This window comes from Oncorhynchus masou, chromosome 11 (genome assembly GCF_036934945.1).
Source record: "Oncorhynchus masou masou isolate Uvic2021 chromosome 11, UVic_Omas_1.1, whole genome shotgun sequence".
Classification (NCBI taxonomy): Eukaryota; Metazoa; Chordata; class Actinopteri; order Salmoniformes; family Salmonidae; genus Oncorhynchus; species Oncorhynchus masou.
In genome coordinates this window covers 48,618,747-48,640,627 of record NC_088222.1, presented here as the reverse complement: position 1 = coordinate 48,640,627, position 21,881 = coordinate 48,618,747, and the positions used below count along the sequence as shown (strand labels likewise).

Below are 21,881 nucleotides of genomic sequence, written 5' to 3'. Positions count from 1 at the left end.
AAAGCCATAAGTCCACCCACTGGGAAGCCAGACCCAGCCAATCATAATATTTTTTTCCCCACAAAGGAGAGTTCTTACAGACAGAAATACTTCTCAGTTTCATCAGCTGTCCGGGTGCCTGGTTTCAGACGATCCCGCAGGTGAAGAAGCCGGATGTGGAGGTCCTGGACTGGCGTAGTTACACGTGGTCTGCGGTTGTGAGGCCAGTTGGACGTACTACCAAATTCCCTAAAAACGTTGGAGGCGGCTTATGGTAGAGAAATTAACATAAAATTATCTGGCAACATCTCTGGTGGACATTCCTGCAGTCAGCAGCAATTCCATGCTCCCTCAAACTGCACATTTTAGTGGCCTTTTATTGTCCCCAGCACAAGGTGGACCTGTGTAATGATCATGATATGCCACACCGGTCAGGTGGATGGATTATCTTGGCAAAGGAGAAATACTCACTAACAGGGATATAAATAAATGTATGCACAAAATTTGAAAGAAATAAGCTTTTTGTGAGTATTTGTTTGGGATCTTTTATTTCAGCTTATGAAACATGGGACCAACATTTTACGTTTGCGTTTATATTTTTGTTCAGTATAGTTATTTACATTCAATTGTAATATTTGTGTAAAAAAAAAGTCTGTGGACATCTATCACATTACCTTAACACTTAAGTTCCTGCAAAAAATAAATAAAAAAAGATTGAGTTAACATCCCTAAACATGGATGAATAAAAGTTAACGGTTAAATCGGTTAGTTGCTGAAAATACATTTGACGGGTCAATCGGTAAATTTGCATAATTTACAGGAATTAAATTGGCGTGTGCTCATTTTCGTTAGTCTTCATGTATCCTATTTATCACACGCACACAGCATACAGAGCCTAGTTTGAGGAGAGGAATGTCCTATCAAATGTCAGACAGCGCGGGAGCAGCTCCTCACTTGAGTGAAACCTGATTTTGTGCAGTCAAAACTGTTTTGGGCCACAATTAAAAATAGCTATTTTTTATTTCTCCATCTCAACTATATAAAAAGGTGCCACTGTTAACAGTGCATGTCAGAGCAAAAACCAAGCCATGAGGTAAAAGGAATTGTCCGTAGAGCTCAGAGACAGGATTGTGTCGAGGCACAGATCTGGGGAAGGGTACCAACAAATGTTTAAAGCATTGAAGGTCCCCAAGAACACTGTGGCCTCAATCATTCTTAAATGGAAGAAGTTTGGAACCACCGAGACTCTTTCTTCGTAGAGCTGGCAACCTAGCCAAACTGAGGAATCAGGGGAGAAGGGCCTTGGTCGAGGGAGGTGTCCAGGAACCCGATGGTCCCTCTGACCTAGCTCCAGAGTTCCTCTGTGGAGATGGTTGTCCTTCTGGAAGGTTCACGCATCTCTGCAGCACTCCACCAATCATGCCTTTATGGTAGAGTGGCCAGACAGAAGCCTCATGTCATGACGTGCCCTGGCAGGGAGGATCATTTCTACTTGGTAGAAACTGCCATGCAGTGCTGAGAGAGTCTACCAGAACATAGACCTTATTTTGTTCAAAACTCCTAATCCCCAAAATGGGTGAACTAAAAAATACTCCTACTTTTGAGAATGTTTTAATTTTTTAATTTTACCTTTATTTAACCAGGCAAGTCAGTTAAGAACAAATTCTTATTTTCAATGACGGCCTGGGAACAGTGGGTTAACTGCCTGTTCAGGGGCAGAACGACAGATTTGTACCTTGTCAGCTCGGGGGTTTGAACTCACAACCTTTCGGTTACTAGTCCAACGCTCTAACCACTAGGCTACCCTGCCGCCCCATGTGAGAATGGTCTGTGGACACTTAAGGGACAGTTACGACAAGTGTGTTTCATTTGGTGATCTCGTGAAGGACAGGAAACACACAACTGTACCTCTGTATTTCCCAGCTGTCAGGTTTACATCTAAATATTGTGAAACGTGTGTGATTAAACATGAACCCATTTGTGAAAAGATGTCATGTGATGTTAACCCATAATCTCATTTGGAAGGTTTTCATATAAAGTTAACCAAATCAATGGCCAAGCCCACGTGAGTCATGGCTCTCGATTGTACATCTGTAGAAGTTTGTGAGTGCTTTTGGTGACAAGCCGAATGAGGTTGAAGAGGCGCTACTGCGCCTTCTTCACGACGCTGTCTGTGTGGGTGGACCAATTCAGTTTGTCCGTGATGTGTACGCCGAGGAACTTAAAACTTACTACCCTCTCCACTACTGTTCCATCGATGTGGATAGGGGGGTGCTCCCTCTGCTGTTTCCTGAAGCCCACAATCATCTCCTTTGTTTTGTTGACGTTGAGTGTGAGGTTATTTTCCTGACACCACACTCCGGGGTCCCTCACCTCCTCCCTGTAGGCCGTCTCGTCATTGTTGGTAATCAAGCCTATCACTGTAGTGTCGTCCGCAAACTTGATGATTGAGTTGGAGGCGTGCATGGCCACGCAGTCGTGGGTGAACAGGGAGTACAGGAGAGGGCTCAGAATGCATCTTTGTGGGGCCCCAGTGTTGAGGATCAGCGGAGTGGGGATGTTGTTACCTACCCTCACCACCTTACTCACCACAGAGTCCCCACGTTGGAATGGCTACAATTCTATAGGCCACGGAGACCATACAGCTGTAGTTTGGCTACACAGCTGGAAATGGTTAAACTCAGACTCGATCGCTACAGAATAAGAGCAAATCTTAGATGTATAATTACTAGTCTGCAGAAAGAAATTACGTAAGTCTAGAATGAGAATAACGACATCCACCAAAGCATCTATTCTATGAGAATATTTCCGAATGGTACTCTGAAGTATCCATTCTAACCACCTACAACCACGAAAGACATTGTGACTTCTTGGAAAGTTAACCAGAGACTCTGATGAAATCTACAGTACAATCAAGTGTTTAGCGGAGAGACACCAACGACATCCAGGCATAAATATGTACATTGCAATTTCTTTCAGATTGAGTGGCCATTCATGTGCAAAGGATTCGCATTTCAATTAATATAATTATAGACTGTGTGTAGGGCTTCCATTTTGTCTTTCCCACTGTCTTGCAGTCCCCACCCCTTTCCTTTGTCTACCAAGCCATCATGTCGGCTTAACCCACTAGGGACTTTATCATTGTTAGTAACCAATATCTACAGTTTGTTTGTGATGTATTTGTGATTTTTTTTAGTTAGTAAATAAATAAGCCAATTGGTCTATTGCTGATTCATTATGGAAACTAGGGTTTGTGCAGATAACCAATTATTTTATGACGTTTGGAATGAGACTAATGAGGTAACAATTAATAATTAATTAATAGAAGACTCATTGATCAGATATTAAAATATCTGAATAGTTATATTCGGAAAACTATAACGTTAATCTTGACATTTTCCGTGGTGCCCCGACTGCCTAGTTAGTTAATTAATATTTACATTAGAGGTCGACCGACTATGATTTTTCAACGCCGATACCGATTATTGGAGGACCAAGAAGCCCATGCCGGCCGATTTTTTTCATTTACTTGTAATAATAATTACAACAATACTGAATGAACACTTATTTTAACTTAATATAATACATCAATAAAATCAAATTTAGCCTCAAATAAATAAAACATGTTCAATTTGGTTTAAATAATGCAAAAACAAAGTGTTGGAGAAGAAAGTAAAAGTGCAATATGTGCCATGTAAGAAAGCTAACGTTTAAGTTCCTTGCTCAGAAGATGAGAACATATGAAAGCTGGTGGTTCCTTTTAACATGAGTCTTCAATATTCCCAGGTAAGAAGTTTTAGGTTGTAGTTATTATAGGAATATTTCTCTCTATACCATTTACCTTTGACTATTGGATGTTCTTATAGGCACTTTAGTATTGCCAGTGTAACAGTATAGCTTCCATCCCTCTCCTCGCTCCTACCTGGGCTCAAACCAGGAACACGTCGACAACAGCCACCATCGAAGCAGCGTTACCCATGGAGAGCAAGTGAAACAACCAGTCCAAGTCTCAGAGTGGGTGACTTTTGAAATGCTATTAGCTCGCACCCCGCTAACTGGCTACACATTTCGGTTACACCAGCCTAATCTCGGGAGATGATAGGCTTGAAGTCATAAACAGCTGCTGGCAAACGCACTAAAGTGCTGTTTGAATGAATGCTGCTGCCTATCATCGCTCAGTCGGACTGCTCTATCAAACCATAGACTTAGTTATAACAGGATAACACACAGAAGTACGAGCCTTTGGTCATTAATATGTTCGAATCCGGAAACTATCATCTCGAAAACAAGACGTTTATTATTTCAGTGAAATACGGAACCGTTCCGTATTTTATCTAACGGGTGGCATCCATAAGTCTAAATATTCCTGTTACATTGCACAACCTTCAATGTTATGTCATAATTTCGTAAAATTCGGGGCAAATTAGGCGGCTAAAAACTGTTGCATATACACTGTCTCTGCGTGCAATGAACAAAAGAGAAGTGACACAATTTCACCTGGTTAATATTGCCTGCTAACCTGGATTTCTTTTAGTTAAATATGCAGGTATAAAAATACTTTTGTGTATTGATTTTAAGAAAGGCATTGATACTTATATTGGAGCAACGATACGCACCGCATCGATTATATGCAACACAGGACACGCTAGATAATATCTAGTAATATCCTCAACCATGTGTAGTTAACTAGTGATTATGATTGATTGTTTATAGAAGATAAGTTTAATGCTAGCTGGCAACTTACTTTGGCTTACTGCATTCGCATAACAGGCAGTCTCTTAACTGACTTGCCTAGTTAAATAAAGATCAAATAAAAGGTGTAAAAAATTATAATAAACTGGCCAAATCGGTGTCCAAAAATACAGATTTCTGATTGTTATGAAAACTTGAAATCGGCCCTAATTAATCGATCGACTTCAAGTTTACATGATTAATCACGTAATACTTAGACCTAAAGAACTGATATTTAGATCATAACAGTCTACACATTTAATGATTGTCACAGACACGACACTCACCTCAGTAAAAGGCACATGACAGCCCGCTTGGAGTTTGCCAAAAGGCACCTAAAGGACTCGCAGACCATGAGAAACAAGATTCTCTGGTCTGATGAAACCAGAATGAGCTCTTTGGCCTGAATGCCAAGCATCACGTCTGGAGGACACCTGACACCATCCCTACGGTGAAGCACGGTGGTGGCAACATCATGCTGTATTTTGGTATTAGGATCCCCATTAGCTGTTGGAAAAGCAGCAGCTACTCTTCCTGGGGTCCACACAAAACATTACTAGACAACAGCTCAAGGACAGAACTACATTTTTTTATTCCAAAAAGGCACACAGTCTATCGTGAGGCGTTGTGCCACGAGGTGTTGCTTTATCTGGTTTTTAAACCAAGTTTGCTGTTTACTTGACCAATTTGAGATGGAACGGAGTTCCATGCATTAATATCTAATACTATATGCTTCCTTGAATTTGATCTAGATTTGGGGACTGTGAAAAGACCTCTGGTGGCATGTCTGGTGGGGTAAGTGAGTGTGTGTCAGAGCTGTGTGTAAGTTGACTATGCAAACAATTTGGGATTTTCAACAATGTGATGCATTCAGTCTCTCCTCAACTCTTAAAGAAGAGACATTGGCATGCATAGTATTTATACTCAGCCCTCTGATTACAATGAAAAGCAAAACGTTCCGCTCTGTTCTGGGCCAGCTGCAGCTTAACTAGGTCTTTCCTTGCAGCACATGACTGGACAATAATCAAGATAAGGCAAAACTAGAGCCTGCTGGACTTGCTTTTTGGAGTGTGGTGTCAAAAAAGCAGAGCATCTCTTTATTACGGACAGACCTCTCCACATCTTTACAACCGTTGAATCTATATATGTTTTGACCATGACAGTTTACAATCCAAAGGTAACGCCAAGTAATGTAGTCTCCTCAACTTGTTCAACAGCCACAACATGCATTACCAGATTCAGCAGAGGCCTAGAACTTAAGGAATGATTGTACCAAATACAATGCTCTTAGTTTTAGAGATGGTCAGGCGCAGTATATTACTGGCCACCCATTCCAAAACAGACTGCAACTCTTTGTTATAAGGGTTTCAGTGACTTCATCAGCTGTGGTTGCTGATGGGTATATGCTTGAATCATCAGCATACATAGAGACACATGCTTTGTTTAATGCCAGCGGCAGGTCATTGGTAAAAACAGAAAAAAAAGAGAGTGGAAGGCCTCCCTGCAGTACACCACACTTTACATGTTTGATATTAGAGAAGCATCCATTAAAGAAAACCTCCGTTATATTAGATGGATAGCTCTGAATCCAAGATATGGCAGAAGTTGAAAAGCCATAACACATGTTTTTTCAACAACAGGTTACAGTTACAGTATCATTTGTGTCAGTGCAGTACACGTCGAGTGCCCTTCTCTAGACGCATGCTGAAAGTCTGTTAATTTGTTTACAGAGAAATAGCATTGTATTTGGACAAACAACTTTTCCAATAAAAGGCCGCTTTACCACTCTTGGGTAGCGGAATTACTTTGGCTTCCCTCCATGCCTGAGGAATAAGACTCTATAGCCATTCCTACCATCCTCAGTAGCTTTCCATCTAAGTTGTCAATGCCAGGAGGTTTGTCATTATTGATTGATAACACTTTCCACACTAACTTTAAAACTTGCAATGCTTTTCTTTTTTATGCATGAATACGAAAGCTCAATGTTTGCCCACTTTTCCAATGACGCAATCATTAAAAATGGTTTGGTGATGAATAAGCCATCTGATTCGATGAACGATGGAGTTCAATTTGAATTTTCAAATCATTTCATTTAAAGTACTCCAAAGTTGTTTTTCTATCACTCATCTTGGAGTCATAATACAGTTTAGTCACATCATTTCTCAATTTGCAGTAAGTCAGCCAGTCAGAATGCCAGCCAGACTCAGCCACTCCTTTTGCCCCATCTCTTTCAAACAAACAGTTTTTCAATTTCTCATCAACCCAGTTCTAACAGTCAGTTTCCTAACAGGTGCATGTTTCTCAATAATTGGAAGAAGAATTTCATAAATTCCTCAAGTGCAGCATCTGGATTCTCCTGATTAATCACATCAGAGCAACAAATATTTTTAACATCATCCACATAAAAGTCACAGCAAAAATATTTTGTATTATCTTTGGCTTTCCTGGATATAGTCACTACATTGTGATAACTGCATCCAATGGGTACGGGTATAGCTTTAGAACAAAGTTCTACAAATGTGATCGATACATGTGGATGATCTTGTTCCTGTAGTGTTTGTAAACACCCTGGTAGTTTTATTAATAACCTGAACCAGATTACAAGCACTGGTTACAGTGAGAAGCTTCCTCTTGAGCAGACAGCTTGATGAAAACCAGTCAATATTCAGGCCCCCAAGAAAGTAGACCCCTTGGGTTACATCACATACTATCAAACATTTCACACATTACTTAGATACTGACTGTTAGCACTTGGTGGCCTATAGCAACACTCCAAAAGAAAAGGCTTTAGATGTGCCAAGTGAACCTGCAACCATGACACTTTAATAACACATGATCTTCTCTAAGCATTACAGGGATGTGGCTCTGAATATATACAGCAACACCTCCCCCATAAGCATTTATGTCTCTTATATAGATGTTATATTGCTACTGCTGTAGCATCAAATGAATTATCTAACCAAGTCTCAAAAATGGCTAATATATTAATGTATCTGATGTTAGAAAGTTATTGATTTCATGAACCTTATTTCTAAGGCTACATATGGGCTAGTTTAAGCTCTTTCCTGGGTAGCTTATCAGAGATGGACACAAGAAAACAAAGCAAGAGAAAAAATATATATACATTCAGCAGTGTGTGTGCTGCGGAGTTCAGCAGCTACGAACCCATTGGCTTGGCTCTGTCATCCCTTCCGGGCTTCTGGGATGGAGGGTGGATAATGAGCCAGTGGGGATGTTTTTCAGAGGCATCGACTGGGAGAGAGTAAAATGAACGGAGCAAAGTACAGAGAGATCCTCGATGAAAACCTGCTACGGAGTGCTCAGGACCTCAGACTGGGGTGAAGGTTTACCTTCCAACAGGACAACGACCCTAAGCACACAGCCAAGACAACACAGGAGTGGCTTCGGGACAAGTCTCTGAATGTCATTGAGTGGCCCAGCCAGAGTCTGGACTTGAGCCCAATCAAACATCTCTGGAGAGACCTGAAAATAGTGGTGCTCCTCATCCACCTTGACAGAGCTTGAGAAGATCTGCAGAGAATGGGAGAAACTCTCCATATACAGGTGTGCCAAGCTTGCAGCATCAGGGCTTCCCGAGTGGCGCAGCGGTCTAAGGCACAGCATAGCAGTGCTAGAGGCATTACTACAGATCTGGGTTCATTCCCGGACTGTGCCATGACTCCCATAGGACAGAGCACAATTCGTCCAGGTTAAGGGAGGGTTTGGGCCTTACTTGGCTCGTCATGCCCTAGCGACTCCTTGTGGTGGGCCAGGTGCCTGCAGGCTGACCAGGGCGCCAGTTGAACAGTGTTTCCTCTGACACATTGGTGCGGCTGGCTTCCGGGTTAAGCTGGCAGGTTTTAAGGAGCGCAGTTAGCTGGTCATGTTTCAGAGATTGCATGACTCCACCTTCGCCTCTCCCAAGCCCGTTGGGGTGTTGCAGTGATGTGACAAGATAGAAATTGGGGAGAAAAAAGGGGGTCTGAATACTTATGTAAAATGTGCTATTGTTTAAAAAATGTATATACACATTTTGGTAAGAACGGTAAAGAAGAATGCCCCTCTCCCCACAGGTGTGATTATTACCTCTGAGGGTTTAGAGCTTGAGGTAGTCACCTCAGATAAGTACTTGGGAGTATGGCTAGACAGTACACTGTCCTCTCAGCACATATCAAAGCTGCAGGCTAAAGTTAAATCTAGACGTGGTTTCCTCTATCGTGGCATCTCCTCTTTCACCCCAGCTGCCAAACTAACCCTGATTCAAATGATCATCCTACCCATGCTAGATTACAGAGACACCCGTTCTGCCAGTCACATTCTGTTAAAGGTCCCCAAAGCGCACACATCCCTGGGTCGCTCGTCTTTTCATTTCGATGCAGCTAGCGACTGGAATGAGCTGCAACAAACACTCAAACTGGACAGTTTTATCTCAATCTCTTCATTCAAAAGACACAATCATGGATACTCACTAACAGTTGTGGCTGCTTTGTGTGATGTATTGTTGTCTATACCTTCTTGCCCTTTGTGCCCAATAATGTTTGTACGATGTTTTGTGCTACCGCGTTGACATGTGTTGCAGCCTTGGTGTGTTGTTGTCTTAGGTCTCTCTTTATGTAGTGTTGTGTTGTCTCTTGTCGTGGTGTGTTTTGTCTTTTTATAAGTTTTTAAATCCCAGCCCCGTAGGAGGTCTTTTGCCTTTTGGTAGGCCATCATTGTAAATAAGAATTAGTTCTTGACTGACTTGCCTAGTTATATTTAAAAAAAATGGTGTATGCATGTGTGTTTGTGTTGGTATGCGTAATTGTGTGTGCTTGTGTGTGCTTGCGTATGTAGTGAATGTGTGTGGGTTGTGTGGCAGTGTCAATGTAGTGTGTGTACAGTATATGTATATAGTCTAGTGAGAGTGTGTGTAGGGTCAGTGCAAGATATTAATGGTACCCAAACTAGACTATTTAGTAGTCTGGCTATTTTAGTAGTCTTATGGGTTGAGGGTAGAAGCTGTCTCGGAGCCTGTTAGTTTAGTCCCAGGGTCCCTAGCTTGGTGATGAGCTTGAGGGGAGTATGGTGTTGAACGCTGAGCTGTAGTCTATGGACAGTATTCTCACATAGTTATTTCCTCTCTTGTCCAGGTGGGAGAGGGTGGCGTGAAGTGCAATTGAGATTGCGTCATCTGTGGATCTGTTGGGACGGTATGCTAATTAGAGTGTGTCCAGGGTGTCTGGGATGATGGTGTTGATGTGTGTCATGACCAGCCTTTCAAAGCACGTCATCATTACATATGTGAGTGCAACAGGGCGATAGTCCTTTAAGCAGGTTAAGTTAGACCTCTTGGGAACAGGGTGGTCAGCTTGAAACGTTGGGATTACAGACTGAGACAAGGAGAGATTGAAAATGTCTATGAAGACGCCTGCCAGCTGGTCTGCAAATGCTTTGAGAAAGGGCCTTGGTATTCAGTCTCAGCCCTGTGGTATTCAGTCTCAGCCCTGTGGTATTCAGTCTCAGCCCTGTGGTATTCAGTCTCAGCCCTGTGGTATTCAGTCTCAGCCCTGTGGTATTCAGTCTCAGCCCTGTGGTATTCAGTCTCAGCCTTGTGTGTTAACCTGTGTAAACGGTTTGCTCACAAATCGGCCACAGAGAGAGAGGGCTCATAGTCATCCGGGAAAAACAGGGGCATTCCACGCAAGGCAGACTATTATATTCCTCGAAGCGAGCATAAAAAGGAATTTAGGAGTTGCCCAGTGACGCAGAACTCGTGGCTGGGTTTCCCTTTGTAATTAGTTATCGAATGCAAGCCCAGCCACATACGACGAACGTCGGAGCCGGTGTAATAGGATTTGACCTTCCTCCTATATTGTCCTTTTGCACGTTTGATGTCTCTGAGGTCAGAGGTCTTGAATACGTCCTTGTCCCATTCCTTGTAAGCGGTAGCTCTAGCCTTTAGCCCCATGTGGATATTGCCTGTAATCCATGGTTTTTGGATTGGATACGTTCTTATAGTCACTGCGGGGGTGACATTGTCTATGCACTTTTTGATGAAGCCTGTGACTATTGTGGTAAACTCCTCAAAGCAATCGGATGAATCCCGGAACATATCCCAGGCTGTACTAGCAAAACAGTCTTGAAGCCACGCGTCTGCTTCATCCGACCACTTCCGTATTGAGCATATCACTCGTACTTCCTGTTTGAGCTTTTGTTTGTAAACAGGAAGCAGGAAAATGGAGTCATGGTCAAATGTTCCAAAGAGAGAACGAGGAGAGAGACCTTGTATGCGCTTCTGTCGGTAGAATAAAAGTGGTATTTAGCACCCCTTGTGGCGCAGGAGACTTGTTGATAGAAGTGAAGTAGGGCGGTTTTAAGTCTCCCTGTGTTAAAGTCTCCGCCCACCAAAACATTGCCTCCGGGTGATCGGTTTCTTGTTTGTTTATGGCTCCAAACAGTTTGTTGAGTGCCAGTGTGGTGTTGGCTTGTGGAGGGATGTAGACAACAGTGATAATTACAGATGAGAACTCTCTTGGTAGATAAAAAAAGGTCTGCAGCTTACCATGAGGTATTCTATATCAGGTGAGCAAAAGCTCAAGATTTCCTTCACAATTGAAGCAGAACACCAGTTGTTATTTATGAGGAGAAAAAAAAACAAAAAAACACTACCTCCTTTTAACTACCCTGAAGCCGGGCCGTTCGATTCTGTCGCTGCATGAAGAATCTACTGAGTACTACGTGCATAGCGTTATCAACCAGCCACGTCTCAGTAAGACATAATATTGCAACTTTTCAAGTCTCGCTGATGGACAAGCTTCGGTCGAGAGTCTCCCATCTTATTCTCGAGTAACTGGACATTTAACTGGACAATATAACTGAGGGGAATACCATTTGATTCTTTCTTCGCCTCAATTTCACCAGGACTCCACCCCTGTAGCGTTTTGGTAGCCCATGGAACAAAGGAATAGGGTCAGGTACGAACAGTGGAACAGCTGAGGCCGAGTTGGAGTGGAAGTAGAAATTGAGGTTAGTAACTGTCGATCTGATGTCGAGAAGTGCTTGGCGGTCATAAGTGATAATAGTATGAACTGTACAAAATAAGTAACGATAAACACAAAAGTAACTATATAGCAAAGTTGGAACTCGTAAGATGTCGCCATTTGTCGCCCGTTACTGTATCGCATAGGGACAAGTAAACCAAATATCTTGTTTGTATTGTCCTAGGATTCTAAGCCGAGACTTGCTAGTGATTGCTAAAGTGACTTGTTCTAGCAATTTTAAAACCATTTTCCTGCAATTCTATATTGTTCTCAACAGGGAATCCATGTGTACTTGACAGAACACAACCTTTTTTCTTAGGTTTTTGCCACAATAAATTAAATTCAAAGAATAGATTGGACTAGTTTTTCTGGCTAGATTAAGTGATTGATTTGGTAGGGTTTCAGACCTGCCACTTTGACTCAAACTTCCTGCCCCCTCACTGACAATCCCACCCCACAGTCATTGATTGACAGGCCAAAGTGTTAAAAGGGATAGTTCATCCAAATTACAAATTGGTTGCCTTACCCTGTGTCCACAGCCACAGTGTCAATAAAATACATCATTATGACAATTCATATCTTGCAGTAAAACTCTAAATATGGCTTTAATCTCAAGAGAAGACAGGTTTAATGTTAAACAAATGATATTATCAAATAGGCCAAGACGATATCCAAAACACCACACTGAATTCAGTCATTTTAAATTATAAAAGTCACATCTTCTCAACCAATACCGCAACTCATTTTTACCAATCTGGGAGATAAAGTCGTTAAAGTAGTATTCAATAATTTAGCTGTGTATTTCGGATGGAATCAAGGCATTAGAATGTACCACTAAAATAGAGCTCATTCTGCTACATGGTTAAAACTATCATTTTGATCTCATGGATGGTCAGTCCTTACATCCATTGCTCTGTCTATGAATTTGAGAGTGGTTTTATTTCTCAAGTCCTTCCCTTAGCTATTTACCAAAACTAGTGGTGGAGTGTTGGCTTTGTTGTTGTTTGAACTCTGGATTGGCCCTTTAAATAAATAAAAAACACCACATTTATTTAAAAACTTGGTTCAAAAAAATCATAGAATATTTTGACAACCCTGTCTGTAAACTTTCAATTTATATAAAACTCAACTGTTTATATTTTTCAGTGACTAAGACAGATGTCTCATGGTAGGGTGGGATATGGAAAATAGGTAAACTTTGAGCACCTCTATCTCCTGAATGTTTTGGCATTCAGGTACAAAAAGTCACTTTCTGACCACTTCTAACATGGACAAACATGTATGGAAGGTTTTGTCAAATCAAAAGGGTTGCAGTCAGAATGTGATTGAATTCATACAGAACAACCCCCTGGGTTAAGCCTTTTCCTGGATGAATCCCTATCTTGCTCTACATTATTATGTAGAATCTTCACAGTTGCAAGTTACATTAGCTCCACAAATGTTCAGCAGTGTACATTTGGTTACAATACAAACATCACTAGCATGGGTGCATGCCAGTCTGTTTCTGCGCTCTTGCCAACTCCTCATGGCAAGGAGTGAAATGTTAGCTAAACTAACAGGTACCCAGGCTAAAACTTTGCTTCCAGGTCATAGCAATATAACAATGTGGGCATAATAACATGTGGTAACACAGTGATCCCAAGACACTGTTGCATTGGGAGGCCCACCTCAGGGACAAGTGCATTGCCTGGGTGTGCCATGCAAACATGAAGAAGATACCGGTTATCTATGCAAGGAGACAACCTTTACACGTCTTCTTTGTGTGCCGGTAAAAGCATCATCCCAGCAACCACAAGCTCAATCAAACCACGTTAATCAAACCACGTTACAATCATAACAATAACAACATATGCAACATTAGACACCGGAAATCCCGACTAGGTGAGGAAACAACAACGTGAAGTAGGGACCCGAGAGTCATAGGAGACCAACCAGCAGATTAATACCAGCCTCTCATTCACAAAGCCTTGGATACAGTGTGCTTCACGAATGAACACCGTGGCAACAAAAAACAAAAACATTAACTATGCGTCACTTAGATATGCAGATATTGGTTAATGTTGAATACAGAGATAAAGTGCAGTTAATGGAGACGTGAACGGGCCAAGCGGTGGCGTTCTCTCGAAATCTAGACCCAACACCACCGGTGTTTTTGGTGCAACTCCCCCATCCTCTTGAGTCCTGCAGTTAGTTGAGAATAAAAATTGTACGCTCCCCCACTTTAGAATGTCGACCCCCAAGAAAAGACGCATGCAATTGAAACAGAATTAGACTACAAGATTGCAAAACAATGCATCTGAAAACACAACAAAGCACTATTGTTGTTTGTGTTGACCATTTATGATTTGATACATTATTGAGCCAAACGGTGACCCACATTTGACGTATAATGTAGCAAGATAGCTAGCTAGCATGCTAACCGGCTGGCTAACTACAACATCAAACGCCTTCATTCAAAGCAGACAAAGGCAGTCATTTAACACCGAACAGTAGGCATCTTCAAGATCATAAAATGTTGCCTAGCTATGAAGCTATTAGCACGGGGCCAGATGGGCTATCGAGCTGAAGTCGTGGCCGCCACGATGTTCTAGGCGGCTGTAATAAAGGAAGACACCCGGAGGCAAGACGAATGAAATTGGCATGTACCAAAAAGCACCGACTACAGATCAAATACCACCCCGACGTTATGTAACTTATTTCCTACCTCCAGTTCCGTCAGAGTTTTCGTTTAGACTGCCTGAAGAATCATGGTGACTGCCCACACAACCACCCATGGATGTTTTAACTGCGCTACCCCCGCAGACCCTCTTGTTCTCTTTTCCCCCTTCCTCAACTCTTCATCTCAGAAAATAAATTGACAGGGAGCGAGCATCCGCTGGGAAGAGGCGGAGTGAGCATACATCACAAGGTGACTGCTTCTCATGAAGAAAAGAGGGGGACTGAGAAAGGGAGAAATATAGGTAAGGAATGGGCGGGTGAGAGGGGAGGACAAAGGGAGAAGACTCTGGGAAACCACTCAGCATAGTGTAACTGAGATGGGAACAGGTTCTATCTATAAGGTCCAACTCCAGGTGTCATAAAAATAAATAAAAAACACCTCCCCACCTTAAAACATATTTTCACATGAGACTCCCCTTCTACTGTAAAGATAAATAAATAATTGCACACCTTCCCCCCTTTTTTAAATTTAACTAGGCAAGTCAATTAAGAACACATTCTTATTTACAATGACAGCCTACCCCATCCAAACAATTGTGTACCGTCCTATGGGACTCCCAATCACTGCCAGATGTGATTCAGCCAGGGACTGTAGTGATGTCTCTTGCACTGAGATGCGGTGCCTTAGACCCCTGCACCACATGGGAATTAAAGGTGCTTATTTACATTTTTGCATTGTAATTTCAGAAAATGTCCATAATATATTTGGCATTATGACAGTGATGTGATTGGTTGTGATAATCGCCTATTGATTTCTCCTGCCAGAGCAGCATCTGTTGTCAAAATCGGAAAGCTGTTCTTACTTTGTGGCTATGTTATCTAGTGGAAATCATTCTATAATTTCCTGGTTGCTAAAATTCTACACTGTTTTCTCAATTTCAGTTTAGCCATAATGATTATGGCACCATATTGCAAGAAAAAGTAGTTTCAGGTGTTTTAAAAATGCATCCTCATGTACATTGTGCCCCCTCTAAAATAATGAGTACATGACGCCCCTGACTGTAGCGACACTGTGTTTAAATGTGGATATCGACTTTTCCACGTAAACTTGCTTTTGTGGCACTGTCGATGCTACGCAAGGCTATGGGCCAGAAGGGTGAAGGTTCGCCGACCACCATCAACAAGAATCTCCCTGTCTGTCTCATTACAATACAATCAGAGATTACTGAAAATAATTATCAGCTAGTGGTGAATCAGATTTTCAACATTTTTGATGCTATATTTCTAATTATTATTTTAACAGGTTTCTGTGCCAATGCACCACACACAACCAATAAGCAATACATAACTCCATACCGATTACCGACTTCGGGCACTTCATCATCATGGTTTGAGTTTCCAACACCACAATCAAATAGGCCTAGAGTGTATCAATCTCAACAAACAGAAAGTACACATTTCCGTTGGACCTTGCATGCTATCGACCAATAAAGTGATCTTGATCTTAATGTCTCTTTTCTTTCCTCAAATGACAGGTGCACAGTTTGGATGGTAGAATTGTACATTTTAAAGGTTAAAGGAAAAATAGTTGGACTATATTGAGGCGTTATGGCTCTAGGTGCGCGAGAAATAGCCGCTCCGGTCAGAGAGGACGCAGATTGCGCATCCTGAATAACTGGGCCTGCTGGTAACATGGGCCTATGGGGGGCACATTATTATAAAACGACTTGAGAGAATGATGGTACACAATTGACTGCGCATCTCAGTATCAGAAGTAAAAATACAAACAGACTGTCCTACTCCCGTCCAATAAGCAAATATACATATTTTAGTTCAGTAAGGTAGAGCACAGTATAGAGTACAGTCAGGGTTGGGGAGTAACCGATTACATGTAAATGGGTTGCAAAAAACGGTAACTGTAATCCGTTACGTCACCAGCAAAAATATTACAGATTACAGATATTTTTGAAGAACCAGATAATTATTTCGAGGATTACTTTTAAATTCAGAAAGGATATTTGCGGAAAAAAATCTTTGACATTCTCTGTTTTCTCATTGACATTCAAATCAGCATTGAAACAAGATACATGTAAATTTGATCCACCTGAGCAAGTCTGACCACATATCAGAGACCACTATGATGACACACCAAATGGGTTTGATGGAAAAGAGCAGGAATAGGCTTTTGTAGGCTGTTCACAAATCTAGATGTGTATTTGAACCCAATAATGGTTAAATTCAAGAAGTTTAAGCTGCCTGTCAATCATTGTTTTTTAAACCAGTGGACAGCCACTGAAAAATGCACTCTTTCAACAGCTGCATAGCGGGGATCCCAGCCTATGGAATATAAATGGGGCTTTTAAATCTAATTCATGCAGATTAACACAAAAAAATCCATAGGTCTAATGGACACATGCTCAAACTCGCACATTTTTGATACACTTAAAGACAATCTGTAGTTGCTACATCCATTTTTGGACTTATAAATTATATATACTATATATATATATCCATTGATTCTTGAAGAATATAACTTTTAAATGCCTCATGAGCTTAGTTCAACTGTCACTCTCCATGAGAACCCAAAATATAAGCATGTATTTCTCCAATGTTTGTAAACATTGTAAATGTAAACAAACACTGTATAGCCTCATAACATGGTTAAAACGACTATTTGTAAACAATGGAGGGTCAGTCCTTACAGCCATAGCTCTGCCTATTCATCTGAGAGTGGTTACATTTCTCCATGCCCATCCCTCAGCATTTTACCAAAACAGAGACCATTTTGTTATTGTTGCACCTGTGGATTTGTCCTTTAAACAGCTGCATATTGTCAAGATATAAAAGTGTCACTAACAAAAAGTTAAACATTGGGCCAATAGCAAATGCAGCATATGGCATTCATTTTTCACATGTAAATAGCTATTTTCAGTAGTGCTCAAAACATGCCATTCCATGAGCACAGCATTTATTTTTAAACTTGAATCAATGATCCCAATCAGTTCTCCATGACAACAAAATCATAAACAACGGAGTAGGGCTGGCTAATAAGTATTTCGTTTTGGGGTCATGCGCAGGTAAAACAATTTGGATAATCTATACTTCCATATTTCCAAGTCCTATTATTGAAGATCAAGGGGTATAACATTTATTGGAATGAGTGGAATTCTGATATACTTGGGCTTTTAAATGTAACAATATAATTTAATTGTATTATTATATGTAGTAGAAAGTGATGCATTAGAAGAAGCCTACATAACCAACCCATAAAGGAAAATTTAACATCCATATATGGCCAGCTATGTAAACTTTAACATTGATTTAGATAGATGTCGTTCAGGTGAAAACCTATATTTTTGTCTTCTTCTAATTCCTCTTAAGGGGAAAATATTCTAAAAGTAACTGAATGTAATCGGAGAGTTACATTACTGATTACAATTTTGGACAAGTAACTAGTAATTGTATTGATTACATTTAGAAAGTAACCTACCCACTCGACTACAGTACGGTATGGTACGGTAGAGTACAGCCTTTTCAGTATAGTGTGGTACAGTACAGTACATTAGAGTTTATTCAGTAAAGTACAGTACAATATAGTTTAATTTAGTAGAGTACAGTGCTGTAGAGTTGAATTCCATAAAGTAGAAGTACAGTACAGTTTAGTTCAGTAGAGTAGATTAGAGTAAAGTAGGGTACACTATACTTAACTTTTCTGTGCTCTTCTGTACTGTACTGTGCTGTGCTGTCCGAACTTGTCTATGATTGGTTTAGATTTGGTCCAGAACGGACCAAATCGTTGCCAACTTTAGACGTCTATGTTTGGGCCAAATATAGGCCTGTCCGGACTTGATGTCTGTGGATGCTGAAATCAAGGCCTGTCTGACCGGACCAAATCTGAACCAAACATAGACGTCTATGATTGGTTCAGAATTTGTCCAGACGGACAGACAAAAAATGTATGTCTTTTGGTGTGGAAATCAAGGCCGGTCCGGGCAGCACCAAAAATGGCGTCCAAAAGACGTCACCTTTCTAGACCTTATAAACTTTTTAGAGTAGACCCACACAACTGATCCAAATGGAGTGAAACAGGGCTTTTGTGCCATTATTCAAATGACATTTTCACTGCAGTTTACAGCCTAGAGTAGAGTTTTGTACTCACTTGAAAACAAAAAATACAATTATTCATTACATTGTGGTGTTGTAGGCTAGTCTATGTATTGTCCCGGAACAAGATCAATAGGGGAGCTTTATGATCTGCGTGTCTCATGTCTTCACTGTTCTTTCATGCGCAAACGACGCAGCTGGCCTCTCTGCTGCCTATCAGCTATTCCTCTGTGTTCTTGTGGATTTATATTGAAAATTGGTGCAGCTTTGAATGATTTTACCTTTGGTCTGATTGCTAGTTAGCCTATTGCAGATCTGGACAAACTATTCACCTACCACTATTGTCACTATGATTGGTGTATAGAGGGTAGGATAGACAGTATAGTAAACATGTGGAAAGGCTTAGTGCATATGGGGAGTACCAAAACACCTTGACAGGGGAGGTGCATGCAAGCAGATGAGGATATTTGGCTACGATGGAAGACATTACATAGTAAAACCTGCGAAATGGTGAATGTAAACCAGGGAAAAAAATGTACTACCCTCCCTTGTGCCCCATAAAAAAAACACACACAACCCCCTTCCCATAAATATAGATATGTCCCTTACAAAGAGCAGTATGTGAGTATGTGAGTATGTATGTGATAAAATACTGATGAGGCAGATGTTGTTGCAACATAATCACAAAAGAGCAGCCAGAGGCTGGAAAATCAGAATATTTAGAATAATCTACAACAATTCCAGGAAAATCCTGGAATGTTGGCTCAAAGTTTTCCAACCTTCTCTGAGCCAAGTTCACCTGATTATTTGCCATAGCAACTAAAGACAATAGACTGTTGAGTTCACTTGGAGATTCCGTGTAAACGTTGGAATGTGGGTAACACTCCAAAATTGACACAACTGACAGGATAATGTTAAATTCCTTGAAGTGACCTACATTTACTCTCCTTAGAGGTGCAACATTCAGAATGAACAGCGGACAACAGAAATATGTTCCCAAGGTTTTCCCTTGCATTGCTTATTACAGTCTAAGCAATGAAAGAGTGAGCGTGCACTGTAATTGAGTGCCATATCCATCAGGCATGAAAACATTCATTTGAAAATAATAAATCATAATATTGTCTGCTCATGCTGTGGGTGCGGTTGGCATTCCTTCAGCTGCAGAGACAATGCCTCCACCCAATTTAAACAAGAACTCATTACTGACTGAGGAAAATCCTCCATTACCACAGAAAGTAGACCAATACATGGAATGGATTCTGAACTTGTTATATGGCGCCATCTTGTGTTGATGTCCTGAGGCAAACAATGGTGATCGAGAAAGTCTCATGCATGACTGCCATTTATTGAAAGAAAAACCTGGATTGCAGAACTTTTCATCATAGAAATGTGTCAAACACTGGGCTTAAAACAAACATTTCTCAAGATGTTTGTATGTCAGCTGAAACCCATTGAAGAATACCAAGTAATCATTGTGGAAGTAGATGTAAAACAACGGACAAAAGTTGTAAAAACTCCACAGCCTGGCACCCTGCCCTCAAAGGATAACTCACAATACTTCACAGACAAGTCCAGAAAGCCCAATCAGTTAATGGATTACATGATTAGACACTGATATTTACAGACGATATACAGTGCCTTCAGAAAATATTCACACCCCACTCTTCATATTTTCAAGCATGGTTGTGGCTGCATCATGTTAGGGGTATGCTTGTCATCGGCAAGGACTAGGGAGTTATTTAGGATAAAAAAGAAACAGAGGTAAGCACAGGCAAAATCCTAGAGGAAAACCTGGTTCAGTCTGCTTTCCTAGAGACACTGGGAGACAAATTCACCTTTCAGCATGACAATAACCTAAAACACAAGGCCAAATATACACTGGTTGCTTACCTAGATAACATTGAATGTTCCTGAGTAGCCTAGTTACAGTTTTGACATAAAATCTAATGCAAGACTTGAAATAGCAATAATCAACAACTAACGAGTCTGAGCTCTGAGAATTTTTTAAAAGAATAATGTGCAAATATTGTACAATCCAGGTGTGCAGAGTTCTTACAGACTTACTCGAGAAAGACTCACAGATCACATATTTACAGTATGTCAGTGATATATTCTGTGTATCATCATAATCAAATTTGCTACATTTCTAAAAATATGTTTTCACTTTTTCATTATGGGGTATTATCTGCTGATGGGTGAGAAAAAAAAATGTAATCCATTTTGAATTGAGGCTGTGGCACAACAAAATGTGGAATAAATCAAGGGGTCTGAATCATTTCTGAAGGCGGTCTGCATTTTAGTAATTTAGCAGATAAATAAAATACAATAAAATGTTTCACATGCTTCATAAACACAGGTAATTACGTCGATTACATATTTCTGTATTTAATTTTCATTAAGAGTGATATGCTTATCCAGAACGACTTACAGGAGCAGTTGTGGTGAAGTGTCTTGCTCAAGGTCATGTCAACAGAGCTTTCACCTTGTCGACTTGGAGATTCAAACTAGTGACCATTCAGTTACTGGTCCAGCACTGTTAACTGCTAGGCTATCTGTACCAGTTTAAACTATACATAAACCATTGACAAGCTGTGGGCTTATGAACAGTGGTTCAATCCCCGGTGGTGGGGCAGAGTGATGAAGATTAAAAACAGTCTGTCACTCAATTGATCTGTTCCACCTTTAACCAACATCTCAAGATAAACATTAACTACAGACCCCTTCATCCTCCCATTCCAGCTTGAACAGAGTTGATGATCAATGCAGTCAATGGAACTATTGATTTATTTGAGGTCTCTTAGCGTTTAAGGAGACGCGTGAGGATCTTTGCCGCTGTTGATCAGTTGGTCGATACTTGACTAGTTTAAAACGCTTTCACATTTGTTATTTTATCAGAACTGTTTGCTTATGAGTACCTTCATGTGTGTGCAAAATATTACTGTTCTCAGATTTTTTTATTAATAGATTTATGACATGTATGAAAATGTGTTATCCTGTATATTTGACTGTGATATGTGGTTTTGTCACCTAGGAACACTATATACAGTGCCTTTGGAAAGTATTCAGACCCCTTGGCATTTTCCACATTTTGTTATGTTACAGCCTTGTTCTAAAATGGATTAAATGCATGCTTTTTTCTCAGCAATCTACACACAATACCAAAATGACAAAATGAAAAAAGTTTTTTCTAAATGTTTGCACATTATTGAATATATTCAGACCCTTTGCTATGAGACTCGAAATTGAGCTCAGGTGCATCCTGTTTCCATTGATCATCCTTAAGATGTTTCTACAACTTGATTGGAGTCGACCTGTGGTAAATTCAATTGATTGGACATGATTTGGAAAGGCACACACCTGTCTTTATAAGGTCCCACAGTAGACAGTGCA

The 21,881-nt window shown here is 40.7% G+C and overlaps 1 protein-coding gene across 1 annotated transcript in view; it reads right to left on the bottom strand.

The window, feature by feature from the left end:
• Positions 1–14,650, bottom strand: part of LOC135548780 (ubiquitin domain-containing protein 2) — an 80,770-nt gene extending 66,120 nt beyond the window's left edge. Inside the window, exon 1 of the mRNA XM_064978688.1 lies at positions 14,434–14,650. Coding sequence (XP_064834760.1) covers positions 14,434–14,503 — 70 coding nt within the window. The 5' untranslated portion in view covers positions 14,504–14,650. The remainder of the gene's footprint in view (positions 1–14,433) is intronic.
• Positions 14,651–21,881: the final 7,231 nt, after the last annotated feature.